The following is a 13,087-nucleotide window of genomic DNA, read 5'->3' as shown; positions in this document are numbered from 1 at the left end:
AACAGATCCAGGAAAATGTTTTGTGAAAAATGACATGTCAAGCACTACCCAAAGAAATTATACAGATTTCACTACATTTAACGAGAAAACATATCAATAAAACCGTAAAAGATATACAAAAAGCTGTCTATGTGCATGTAATTTGTTTTTTTCAGTAAAGTTAATGTGACTTACAGAAAAATATGCTGATAATATGAAACTGTAAACGATTCGTTTTGGCTACTTTAATCGTGATATCCTGAAAAAACGGCTCGACAAACATTGGGACTTGGAAAATAACGTAACAGTCCCAATAAATGCCAGCCGTGTCGAGTTTTAGACTTGCGACGGTTTTCAGTCCTAATAAATGACACGCTTGTTTATCACAGTAACAATGAACGAAATCGACATTTAATTACTTAAATATCTTCCCGCACATTCTAGCACCAACACAATTATAGAATATGTTCACAACTTACCGTGAAAGTATTTTAAATAAGTCAGCAAATACGAGCAAAGCTTAACCAAATCGCTAACAAAATTGAGAGATTGATTGCTCATGACAATGTCATCACATATATTATTCATTAATTGAAAAAAGTTTCTATATTTTATAATATGGCGTATGAAATGTGAAGGCTACAAACATTTCTCATCTAATAAATCTAATTGCGATGAATGTAACGGTAGTCTTATCTTATTAATCGCTATTTAAACCATGGGTGACGAGTACTAGTACCGCGTCGAGCACTAGTACATCCACCTTAATCGATCTTTGTGTTTCTGAGATTTTGTTTCTGATGTGGAGCCACCCAGATTTTAGCATCGCCGACGTCTGAGGTTCCTAATTGTTTGTTCTAAATCAAGTTTTCGTATTATTTTCAACTTAACAGTACTTACCTAAACGGCCATTAACACTTTCGCTACCAAGAACCCGACTTACCGCTCGTAGAAACGATTACATGGGTTTCCCCATGTAGCGAAAATAAGCCCGGTTTCGAAAGTGTTCATAATACATATCATTTCTCTCTCTATCTCTTTCTTGCTTATGTGACGATAATTGTCTCTTTCAAAGACCGATGTGCATTCTTTATGGCCGTTTACTGTAGATAAGTAGACGTAGCTTTTGCGATTGAGATATTATTATTTCACTTTTATTTAGGTACTAGCTTTTGCCCGCGGCTTCGCTCGCGTTAGAAAGAGACAAAAAGTAACCTATGGCACTCTCCATCCCTTCAAATATCTCCACTAAAAAATCACGTCAATTCGTCGATCCGTTTTGCCATGAAAGACGGACAAGCAAACAGACACACACTTTCCCATAGGTAGGTAAAAAATAAAAACCGATAATGCCACGTTTTATTATTAAATCCTCGCAGTGATTGATCTAATCTCATCACTTGGCCGCATCAACAATCCAGTTGGTATACGCTGCGACCCTGGTGCTCACGCTCGGGTAGCGTCTCTCCCCGCAGCGGTAGCTGTAGGCAGCCACGCCGACCAGCACGCCGGTCGCGGCGTGCACCACCGGCCCGCCGTAGTCGCCGTCACAGAACTCCCCGCCCGCACGGCTCGTGCACAACATGCCGTCAGTCACGGTCAGACCTTCGTAGCCTAGCAACGCTTTACAGTACGACGGGTTGACGACCTTCTGCTGGACGTAGCGGAGAGTGTTTCGAAGTTCTGCGGACACCTGGAATATGGTTGGAGAGCGCGTTTAATTGTGGTGTAGTCCTTAACAGCGCGCTTAATACAAAGCTAGAGTTTGCAAAAATGGAATAGGTAAGACTAAACTTTACTCTCACTAGTAATGTATACCTACTGACAGACGACGCAACGAAGCCTCGACGTTATACGTTGTCACCCAAATGTAGATAATTTGTGATGTGTTGATTTTTTCTCACTTTGATGTGTTTATTTGTTATGCTATTATATATTTTAGTTACTCAGTGCTTTGGTTTTTACTGTCATACTGTGTAACGTATTTGAAATAAAAATAAAAAATAAATAAAATAAATACCTCTTCTAACGTACCTAATATTTATCCCGAGTTACGAGTATACTTATAGCTTTAAGGGAAACTTACACTCTGATTTTGTCCCCATCCTATCACCAGCACATCATCGTTGTCTGACACGTAATAATTGGCCCCAGCCACAGCGACCGGCTGCACAGCTGCTGAGTACGTCAGCGTATCTGTTCGCAGCACGGCAATGTCTGACTGCAGGGTTTTGTAGTTGTAGTTTGGGTGAAGGTTGATCAGGTATATGGAGACTACGGAACCGCCGGCGTTGGGCTGGGCTGAGCCCGCTCTGACGCGGTACTGCGATACTGGATTTGGTCTGAAAATACGTCAACGTGCAGTTAAGGTTTGAACCGCCTAATGAAAATGTTCATGGTACACAATTACATAGATTTGGATTTGTTTTAAAACATATGGAAACCCCGATGATTATGGGTCACCGTCCGTATTCAAAATTTTCCCGTGGGGTATGAAGAAGATGGCTAAACCGGCACGTCCGTTAGAAATCTAAATAATCATACCTCCCCTCGCCGTGAAAGGGAACCGCGGGGTCGCAGTAGAGGAGTTGGAAGACACTCGCGATTTGAAGACGCTGGTCGCGCTTTGATAATGGCACCTGAAGCGGATCATAACGTCAGTGTAATCGTCGGGCCTGGCACAAGATGAGCAGCCTGCGATAATGGCACCTGAAGTGGATCGTGACGTCAGACTCCTAGTGTAATCATACCTCCCCTGGGTGTCAAGACAGCTGGCAGCCGACAGCACCGCTGTAGCGGTGAGCACCGCCCCGCCGCAAACCTGCCGGTAGTACCCGGTCGGGCCGTACAAGATGGCCGCGGTAAAGGAGAATCGCTGGATCGCTGATGAGGAGTTGGAAGACACTCGCGGTTGGATAATGGCACCTGAATTGAACGAGAAGAAGATGCCAAAGCTCTCAAAAATATCGGAAATCGCATTGTCAAGACGTGAGTGCGTGTTCCGATGTATGTGCGAGCTTCGGCAGGTTCGATATAAAAAGCCTGACCAGCACGGGTAGCATGGTCGCGCGATAGACGATAAAATATCAGGCCGTCCCTATCGCACTATCAGTAAGTGCGATAGGAACGGCCAGATGTTTTATCATTTATCGCGCGACCATTATTACCTGCCAGAAAATATATGTAGGTATGATTATTGTCAGGAGAGCGCTGTTATTCTGATGTACCTATTGGGTGACAGTTCAGTTTAGTATGAAGAAAATAGTTTTAATGAAATTCCGCAACATGGCGCGTAGTCATATATTTTTGGTCAGTCTTTCTGTATCTGATGGCGACGGTACATGACAAAATAAACAGTTTCTAGATAAGTTTTTCACATTTTAAAAACAATGATACGAACCAGAGCTTAACCCCAAGAAAACGGTGGTAAAAATAATATAGGCCAACATCTTGTCCGTTACTCGGTCCCAAGGCAAATGCAACAATGCCTGATTGCTGCCTGTCTATGGCTATTTGTATAAAGTATATTCAGTAGGTAACCGGAGTACTTTATTGAGTGTTCCGCAAATCGATTTTACCTAATCTAATATCTAATCGGAAATAGTGCACGGAACTTGTTTGAAGTAACGTTGAATCCGTTTGTCCAGTAGGTATCTGTTGTAGAAATAGTAAGATATATACATATAATATAATAATTTTAAACTATATTAAAAGCGTAATATAGAGGTACATAATGTGGTCAGATCCTGGGTACTTACCTACTTTTTGTGAAAAAAGAACACTTTTTAGAGAAAAGACACGGCAGTCATGATTCTACATTTGGGAGCTAAAAATATACTTACGTATCATATTATTTTATTTAGACACCTACTTATTACCTAGTAGGATTTTACGGTGTACCTACTGCCGTTTCGCCTAAAACTTTTCGTCAAATTTCACTTCTGAATAATCATAATCACATTTTACAGGTATTTTATTTTCCCCTTACTAGCTCGGAAACACGTGTAAAAACGCATTTTATCCAGTAGTGGTTAAAGTAATTTGACCTTGAATAAAATTAAATTAACTGCTTTAAAATTGATAAAAGTAGGTGAATCTAGTAATAAAGATGATTTACCACCTGTGGAACAACTGGAAGCAGTGATAGACGCATTTTTTTGCTTTGTATTAGTTTCCTCGCTACTCGCAAGTTCAGGATTCTATTCTCGAACCTTCAACTATAGAATCCTTTCACTTGCTCGTTTTTCAATTCCACACTTGGCGTTAAAATACAACTTTGCCCCCTTGTATAACAAATAACTATTCATGCACGGTGATGGAGGAGAGCCGAAGTACAGCGGGGCAAATTTCAACTGGCGGGCAAATGTTACTGGTCCATTTGTTCCATGTTTTACAATGTTTGCATTATTAAATAGAGTGTCCACCGGTTATAAGTATATGGTAGGCGTGTTCAGTGGATACATGTAGAACTCAACATCATAGTGTAATAATGCGGAAAAAATGGACTAGTTACAATTGCCCCCTAGTTGAGATTTGCCCCGTTGTACCTTAGGTATTAAACAATTGAGTTTTCCCTCAAGTGTTATCGCTTTAAAAGCACTTCAGTAAATAATTGTATTACCTTTAATTACCGACATATGTATATACAATTACTCACCCGAAATCGTCATCAATTTCAAGTTCCTGATTCCAACAATATGACTGTAGTACAGTCTTCTGCAATAATACATAAGTTTGTTTAGTTTTAGTTACCTAGTGCATAGTAACATAACTATATTCCTTGTTGTTTCGCACTTTCTGTAAGTCCGGAAGGGACGCACCCACTCTATAGGCTATATCACCTTGCTGGGCCGTCGCCAGGCCCCTGCTGGGCAAACGTCGAAGTTACGCAAGGTAGATATCTACAGCGCTTCGTTTCGTGAGCGTTTAGCCCACTCGTCAGGGCGCAGGGATTAGCATACAAAAACAGTCTCATGGTATAATAATTTATTTGCATTGTGTTTACATGTTTTATTGTCAATTTACCTATCACAGTTTATAAATACATAGTTAATTTATATTTAATTTATAATATTTATTTAATATCAATGAAAACGGACAGAATTAGCAGCAGAAAAAATAATTCTCAAACTCCATTAAAAACTCAACCTCAGACGAGGGGGGGGGGATACTAAACTTTTGAAAACAAACAAACAGTGTTTTGTTTTATTTACAAGGGGGCAAAGAAAGAGAAATTACAAAACATTGTGAGGGTTTCAAGGCACGAAATAGGTTAAACAAATTTTGCCACTGACTGAAACACAACATTTTTCACCACACCAAACCTTCAAACTAAATCTCATTCATATTTTCTTAAAACATTTATGATTCTAAATTAGCATTTCATCTAAAGATCAACCCTAGTCCAACCCTTTCGTGCATCAAAATTTCTATGAAATTACTTTGCACTCTTGTGGGGAGCCTTTACCAGTTGGTGTGACGAAGATTTTTCATTTGTCATACCATAGACATTGGTATGTAAGTTTATTTGGTAGCGGCGGCTTCTCCTGCCCAGGGTATTTCTTCTTCCTGAAGCTGCCCCGAATGCCCAGCGCCTGTTGCGTTTGAAGGCAAACGCGCCCATCACTAACGCTACCAGTGCTACTCCTAGCATCACGTATACTTATATGGATATGGTTAAGCTGTAGGTAAGTAGGTGTACATTAAGCTGGTAGAGGCGGTTTCTCCTGCTCAGGGTATTTCTTCTTCCTGAAGCTGCCCCGAATGCCCAGCGCCTGTTGCGTTTGAAGGCAAACGCGCCCATCACTAACGCTATCAGTGCTACTCCTAGCATCACGTATACATAATATATGGATATGGTTAAGCTGTAGGTAAGTAGGTGTACATTAAGCTGGTAGAGGCGGTTTCTCCTGCTCAGGGTATTTCTTCTTCCTGAAGCTGCCCCGAATGCCCAGCGCCTGTTGCGTTTGAAGGCAAACGCGCCCATCACTAACGCTACCAGTGCTACTCCTAGCATCACGTATACTTATATGGATATGGTTAAGCTGTAGGTAAGTAGGTGTACATTAAGCTGGCAGAGGCGGTTTCTCCTGCTCAGGGTATTTCTTCTTCCTGAAGCTGCCCCGAATGCCCAGCGCTGTTGCGTTTGAAGGCAAACGCGCCCATCACTAACGCTATCAGTGCTACTCCTAGCATCACGTATACATAATATATGGATATGGTTAAGCTGTAGGTAAGTAGGTGTACATTAAGCTGGTATTTCTTCTTCCTGAAGCTAGCGCCTGTTGAGGCGGTTTACTCCTAGCTCAGTATACATAATATATGGATATGGTTAAGCTGTAGGTAAGTAGGTGTACATTAAGCTGGTAGAGGCGGTTTCTCCTGCTCAGGGTATTTCTTCTTCCTGAAGCTGCCCCGAATGCCCAGCGCCTGTTGCGTTTGAAGGCAAACGCGCCCATCACTAACGCTACCAGTGCTACTCCTAGCATCACGTATACTTATATGGATATGGTTAAGCTGTAGGTAAGTAGGTGTACATTAAGCTGGTAGAGGCGGTTTCTCCTGCTCAGGGTATTTCTTCTTCCTGAAGCTGCCCCGAATGCCCAGCGCCTGTTGCGTTTGAAGGCAAACGCGCCCATCACTAACGCTACAGTGCTACTCCTAGCATCACGTATACATAATATATGGATATGGTTAAGCTGTAGGTAAGTAGGTGTACATTAAGCTGGTAGAGGCGGTTTCTCCTGCTCAGGGTATTTGTTCTTTCTGAAGCTGTCGCGAATGCCGGTAGCGGTCTCTGATGCCCAGCGCCTGTTGCGTTTGAAGGCAAACGCGCCCACTAACGCCACTAGTGTCAAGACTATCATCACGTATATCCACCAGGTCACGGGGCCATCTGGAATGAGGAGAGAACAAAAATCAGTGGTTATAAAGTTTCAGTGGTTTGGCGTTATAAAAATAGTATGGATCTGTTTAAGGGCATATTCGGTATCGTGTTCTGATTAGGAAAAACTAAAAGAAAAAACAATTGGGGTTTGTGAGGAGGGTTGGTTGACAAATTGTCAGTCTGCACTATTTTACCTTTACATAAATGACATTGTAAAGTACCTGGGTACTGGGTATGATACTTGTGTTCCAAGTCAGGTAACTATCCATTCTCAATATTCTGATCTTCAGTGCATCTCTCAACGATAAGAATTCGTGAGATCATGTATTTTTGTTGGTGTTGAAGATCATGTTCCTTCAGAGGCTTAAGTATGTAGTAGTAATTGCATTATTATCTTGGGGACACCACTTCGCAGGGCCCTAAAGTGTTGTCAAGTCTATGTTTTCATAATTGACACGTACCTGGTGGGGGCATCTCAATAGTATGGTCAGTGGACTGACTGAGCTCGTTGTCCTGGCTTCGAACCTTGGCCACTACGGTCCATGCGTGATGCTCCAGAATCGTAGGCATTGCCATGCGGATCTTGCAGTGACCCTGGCTGAGAGAACTGCTGTCGGTGTAACCGGCTGGCACGTTCTCAGAAGTGAATCCTTGAAATAGTAGTTGAAGTAGTGAATGTAGTGATTCGGTGGAAAATTTTGTTTTTTAATAAGATTTACATTACATTGTTTTAAGTACCTACATTAGTAGTACATTGCATTAGTTTAAGTAGTTATGTCGAAAAATCGCATGCTATATGAAAGGGAAAAGTACAAGTAAAAAAAAATTTTAGTAAGTCGTGTAGTTCTTGGCGATGCTACGACGGTAAGATTTACCTAATCGTTATGATAGAATATGAGTCTTCTATATTGTATTCATCTACGTTGGATATCAACTATAACATACCTAGTCCGTCTATGCGGACGAACCTGCAGTAGTCGAGGGCGGGGTGTCCGTTAACTACTCCTGCTATCACCAACTCGTTGCATTCAACGAACTGGCTGGCAGATATCGGTTCTGAAATGAAGAAAAAAAGTTAACACAAATTTAATACATCTGTAACTATACAATTACAGTTAGCATTATCGTTTGGAGAAACCTTTTAACGACGAGTGTTCGATTTGGTTACCACTAACCGAAAGTAGCCTGAACCACCGCTGAGAGGTTCAGGAAGAAGTCCTGTAGAAGGGTGACTTGGTTCGGATTGTAATGAGCACCGCATTTGCAGCGGTATCCGGATACTCCTGGCGGACTCTTGCTTCCAAGCTGGCGCTTCGTTTTCTGTTAAAAATGGCCATGACCCCCGGTTTCGGCCCATTTTAGTCGAATTGTTATGTTATTATTCACCTTGCACTTGAATGGAGAACTGCACGCGCTGTTCCTCGCTGGAGTCTGCGAAGCCGACGTGACAGCTCCAGGTTCCACTGTCAGACGCGAAGAGTGAAGGAAAGCGGATGCCACACTCTCCTGCCCCCAGACCGGCTCCTACATACTCCACGGAGGAGGAGGTCATACCTGCAATGTACACGTTTAATGCAGCGGACCACTTCCTTAATTTAAGCATTTCACCGCTCCCGGTCAGAAAATATTTCAGGAACAGAATAGTGTCTTGTATGTACAAGAACTAGCCTATACGTACGTACCCCAAAAAGATTCTTACGGTAGATGTCAGTACCTATTAAGGCCTCCCTATAAGCCAACATCGTGAAAAGGTTTAGGCATTCGCTTCGCAAGTATGATTTAAGATAGTAACTTATTCCGCTTTCATTTATTACTTGCTTTAAACCATCTTTGCAGATGCTTCTACTTGTTTCATTGACAATATATATATTGCGAACACCTTACACAGATCAACTTAAGCAAAGCTTGTACTATGAGTGCTAAGCGACGATATACATACTTAATTAGATTAATACATACTTATATACATGGAAAACATATCTGTGCTCATCACACAAATAAATGCCCTTACCGGGATTCGAACCCAAGACCGCGGCTTAGCAGGCAGGGTCACCAACTGAGCCAGAACGGACTAATAACACCAAAAGTATGTCAGTTAATGTTACATTTCATTGGTTGATGCATAAAACAGTTGCCAAAGGTTAATACTCGTAGTTGTTGGTTAGCTACGTTGCACTTTATTTGTTTTGCATTTGTTGATCCACTTCATTATTATTCGCATAGATAACGTAAGCTGTTTAGTATCTTGCACTAATTATATAAAATAGTGGTAAAACGAGATAATTTTATTTATCTAAGAATTTGCAAAGACGTAATTATGTAACTCCGTATAGACAGATAAAGTCTAAGAAAAAAACGTACCTCAAAACCATAATGAAAAAGGTACGGTGACCAAGATGGCGTTACACCTTTGGGAAACGCTCGGCTAGATGGCGCTAGCTAGTTAAGATTATGGGCCAAATTGTCAAAACTGAGGTTCAAAAGTTTTAATCCTGTGTCGAGAGATGGCAGTCCGTGCACTGTGATTACACATTTTACTTTGACAGTAACTCTCTATAATACTCGATCCTCTTTGGAATTAGTAACTTACCAGGCCTTACATTGAAGATGGTTCCGTTCCTCGCTCGGAAATAGCAGTAGCGTATGGCGGTCTGGATGGAGCAGGACATCGTCACGCTGTCTCCCTCACTCACCACCTGATCCTTGGTCTGACTGGTCAGAGTGGGAACTGTAAAGTAGACAAATCCTAAATTTTATGACTTCCCTAAAAGTTGGTTGGTCAAGTGTTAAAAAACAATATGTTTGTTTAAGCATAGATTAAATACATAAAATAAGATCATACCAAAAAGTAGACGGCAACACTAAAAATGCCTTGGTGCCGTCGATTACTTGTAGATTGGCGTTAGGTGTCACTTTCGAGCCATAAATCTATGTCGAAAGTGACACTTAATGCCATCTACAAAAGTATAATCGATGGCAACAAGGCATTTTTTTTAGTGGCGCGATCTACTTTTTGGCACGTTCTTAGGCGGTCGCATTTTAATGTATGGGATGGTATAATTATCTTAAATTTAATCTATGTTTTTTTTTAAGATAAAACACAAACAGAACACAAAAACGCTGAAAAAATAAAACAAATATTTTGTGGTATTACAACTAAATAAAAATATGCGCATACATCTACTATACATTATCCGTCGTCGCGGTAGTGAATGATACATTGTTTCATACAGAAATCATGGACAAATCCATGTGAATTTTTTATTAATTTTACGTAAATGTGCGTGCCAAATTTTGTTACAGACACAGAGCCGTCATATTTCGCGCATTTTTAATTGACATTGTCATCAGTGACACTTGGCTCTTGACAAGTAATTATTAAAGATATTGGTTTAGTTAACTCAAGCAGACTCAGAAATAATGACGATTTTGTCAATAAAGATACATATCGTATATTTGACATGTAAATCGAAATGGCGTCTTGGTCAAATGCACCGAAGCAGGTGATTCTGAGTTCCATCCTAAATTTGAACTTTTTTTGGATTTTTTTTTATATATTTTTTAAATGGAATATTTGATATTACTATATTGCTTTCCTATTTTTTATTTTCATACAAAAATACAATACAATCCTTTATTATGCCTTTGTTGATAAAATAAAATATTACACGTCTACTTAACCCTTCGTCTGTGTTTGATAAGGATCCTAACATAAGGCGTTGGACTTTAAAATAATATATCCAAGTTAATTATTTTTTGACAATTTTCTGACAGACACAGCGAAGATTCAGTATCCTAAAAACATTGATATTCAATGTTGTCATGCCGTTGGGTACCTGAAAATGTAAACTGTTAACGGAATGACGAAAAAAGTACTTTGCATCCGTTGGCACGTTAGGTGGATAACATGCAAAACATCGCAAGTTACTTGTGAGAGAGATTGGCTCAGGGCCCGGATAAGTAGTGTTCCTATCTCGAAGAGAGCCCAATACTCCAACTCGAAGGAGTCCAAGTAAAATACCGACCTGATATGACAGCCGCCGCAATTTCCGGATCTTGCATGGCCCAGGGACATAAAACGGTGAGATGTCCGAAGTAGGTGTCTGCAGTGGTTTGGAGGTCGCAGCGCCACAAACCCAGGTCAGAAACCAGGGGTCCGTTGATCTCAATACCGCAGCTTTGCACACCGGCCGATAAACTAAGAAAAGATACAAGTTATAAGTTATACTTTAGTTGAAAATTAATAGCCGAAATAAGCAACCAAGTTCATCAGTGGCAGAGCGGGGATAGAACCCGGTTCTTCAGCTTATCGCAGCTAATTATCCGGCCGCCGTGGCACCCGTCGACAATTCTCTAGTGTGTGTGATCTCTGAAAGGCTAGACGCCTTTGACGACGTGACCACGTTTGGGTACCACGGGCTTGACCGCAGGTTTAGGAGACTGAACTTAGGTATCTCTCCTCTATGAAATTTTTGCATTAACAAATTTATCATAGAAACACCTACCTTTCAATGAAGCTGTATCGGTCCTCAGAGACACCCTGGCGAGCTTGCAGCACCCGCCCAGACGGATCTCTGAACACGCAGGCTGTGACCAGCTCAGCATTTGCCATGGAGCAGAGGAGCTTTATTACGGGCTTCTCTTGCTGCACGCTTGTTGATACCGTGGGCTTGGAGTCTGCGGCTATTGGAAAACAATTATATAGTCAGAATCTTAAAGGAGGTCCTTTAATCACCATGAAATCAATTTCAAGATCGTGCTAATTAAGATACAAAATCATATTAGATCACAATCAGAAATCTAAATTGCTTTCAGCAATAACGGAAGTAATAATGACATGATGATGTCCATATAATTTTGTTAATTTAGATTATCAGTTGGGTAGGATATTATATAAGATGCATTTCCCCAACTTAAAATAAAGAATATTATATAAGATATCCAAATTATTGTATAATTTATAGATTGGTGTACGAATCAAGAAATGGCGGAGATTATTCACTAATTCCATCGAGATGTTGAGTCTGACGATTGGCCAGGCCAACGAATACACGGACCAAAGTCATCAACGACGATGTTGCCAAAGGGGATGGTGAGCTGGCGATTGACTTCAGTCTGCTAGTAGACAAACACACTAACCTGAAGAAGTAACCTGCGCAGTAAAACTCTGCCGTACAGCCAACACATTATTCTGCTGGATTATGCTCATGGTCCACAGCCCACTGTGTTGCTCCGTCACCCGGTCGATGTTTACCCTGCACGGCCCGAAGTCGTCAAAGACGATGTTTCCAGAAGGGTTGGTGAGCTGGCAATGAACGGCGGAGTCTGGTCCGACGAACAAGTCGGATAGGCTGCTGTTTAACTCCCAGATTTGATTCTGCGCGTCCGCTGAAACCAAATTGTATTATGGATTTTTTAAAAGAACCTATAAGGACCTTTGGAAAAAAAATTCGCTAAAAAGTGAAATGATTCGCTTCATGTCAAATCGCAACGTATGCAGAGTTCAACATTATTAAAATATAGATACTACAGACAGACAAGAGAGAATTTATCAACACATTCCTTGTTTGGACACCGGTTGTAAACATAGTACAAAGTTTCAAACTAACCATTGTTGAGGAACGCCGCCGCACACAGGAGGATGAACCACCGCATTTTGTAGTAGTTACGCTACTGACTGGCTCGATGAATTCAAAGTGGACATTTTTATACAAACAATTGTAGCTTGGCAAACAATGTTAGGCTCCGGTCTTATTGCTAGCGATAGCGGAGCGTCCAGTGATTAATAAAATAAATCGCTCGCTGCTGTTTATTGCAAGTGATAAATACTTTCGTAACGTAGAAAGACAGAGAAAAATAAAATAGTAGAAGAATAAAAGGAGTGAGACACATATACTTAGATGCAATATTGAAAACAGATAATGAGTCTTTGCTTAAATCATTTTAAAATCATTCAGCACATAATGTAAATACAAATTTCAATTCAACCCTCCTTTGCCCCGACGTGGTACCTGATGTTAATTATTTTCAATTTCGAATATCACAGATATGTTTATAAATAATATGTAGGCAAACAGTTTGTTTGGAATTCAAACTATTGTCAAAACAAAAGTGTGAATGAAATGAAATGAAATGAAATGAAATATTTATTTGTCAATAAAAATGGGTGTACATAAAAGATCTTATTCTATGAAAAGTATCTCCACTTTCAGCCTATTATAG

At 40.6% G+C, this 13,087-nt stretch overlaps 2 protein-coding genes across 3 annotated transcripts; both read right to left on the bottom strand.

Annotated features, from left to right (window-relative positions):
• Positions 1 to 1,321: 1,321 nt before the first annotated feature.
• Positions 1,322 to 3,480, bottom strand: LOC125231810 (trypsin, alkaline B-like). Its single transcript, XM_048137391.1, has 4 exons — positions 3,380 to 3,480; positions 2,730 to 2,904; positions 2,066 to 2,321; positions 1,322 to 1,672 (listed from the first exon to the last, which is right to left on the bottom strand). The coding sequence occupies exons 1-4, from the start codon at positions 3,426 to 3,428 to the stop codon at positions 1,376 to 1,378; spliced, it is 777 nt and encodes a 258-aa protein (XP_047993348.1). The 5' UTR covers positions 3,429 to 3,480; the 3' UTR covers positions 1,322 to 1,375.
• Positions 3,481 to 4,442: 962 nt separating this feature from the next.
• LOC125228771 lies at positions 4,443 to 12,894 on the bottom strand. Of its 2 annotated transcripts, XR_007177320.1 has the most exons (11): positions 12,475 to 12,894; positions 12,005 to 12,253; positions 11,371 to 11,548; positions 10,891 to 11,063; positions 9,456 to 9,593; positions 8,252 to 8,419; positions 7,811 to 7,921; positions 7,327 to 7,515; positions 6,736 to 6,874; positions 5,447 to 5,901; positions 4,443 to 4,695 (listed from the first exon to the last, which is right to left on the bottom strand). XR_007177320.1 is itself a non-coding variant. In XM_048133449.1 (10 exons), the coding sequence occupies exons 1-10, from the start codon at positions 12,518 to 12,520 to the stop codon at positions 5,865 to 5,867; spliced, it is 1,428 nt and encodes a 475-aa protein (XP_047989406.1). In that variant the 5' UTR covers positions 12,521 to 12,894; the 3' UTR covers positions 4,951 to 5,864. The 2 variants fall into 2 exon arrangements, 1 of the variants encoding a protein (XP_047989406.1); XM_048133449.1 differs by lacking the exon at positions 4,443 to 4,695 and having other exon boundaries at positions 4,951 to 5,901.
• Positions 12,895 to 13,087: the final 193 nt, after the last annotated feature.

This window comes from Leguminivora glycinivorella, chromosome 1 (assembly GCF_023078275.1).
Source record: "Leguminivora glycinivorella isolate SPB_JAAS2020 chromosome 1, LegGlyc_1.1, whole genome shotgun sequence".
Classification (NCBI taxonomy): Eukaryota; Metazoa; Arthropoda; class Insecta; order Lepidoptera; family Tortricidae; genus Leguminivora; species Leguminivora glycinivorella.
Note: the sequence above shows the minus strand (reverse complement) of the source record. Positions and strands in the feature narration are given on the sequence as shown.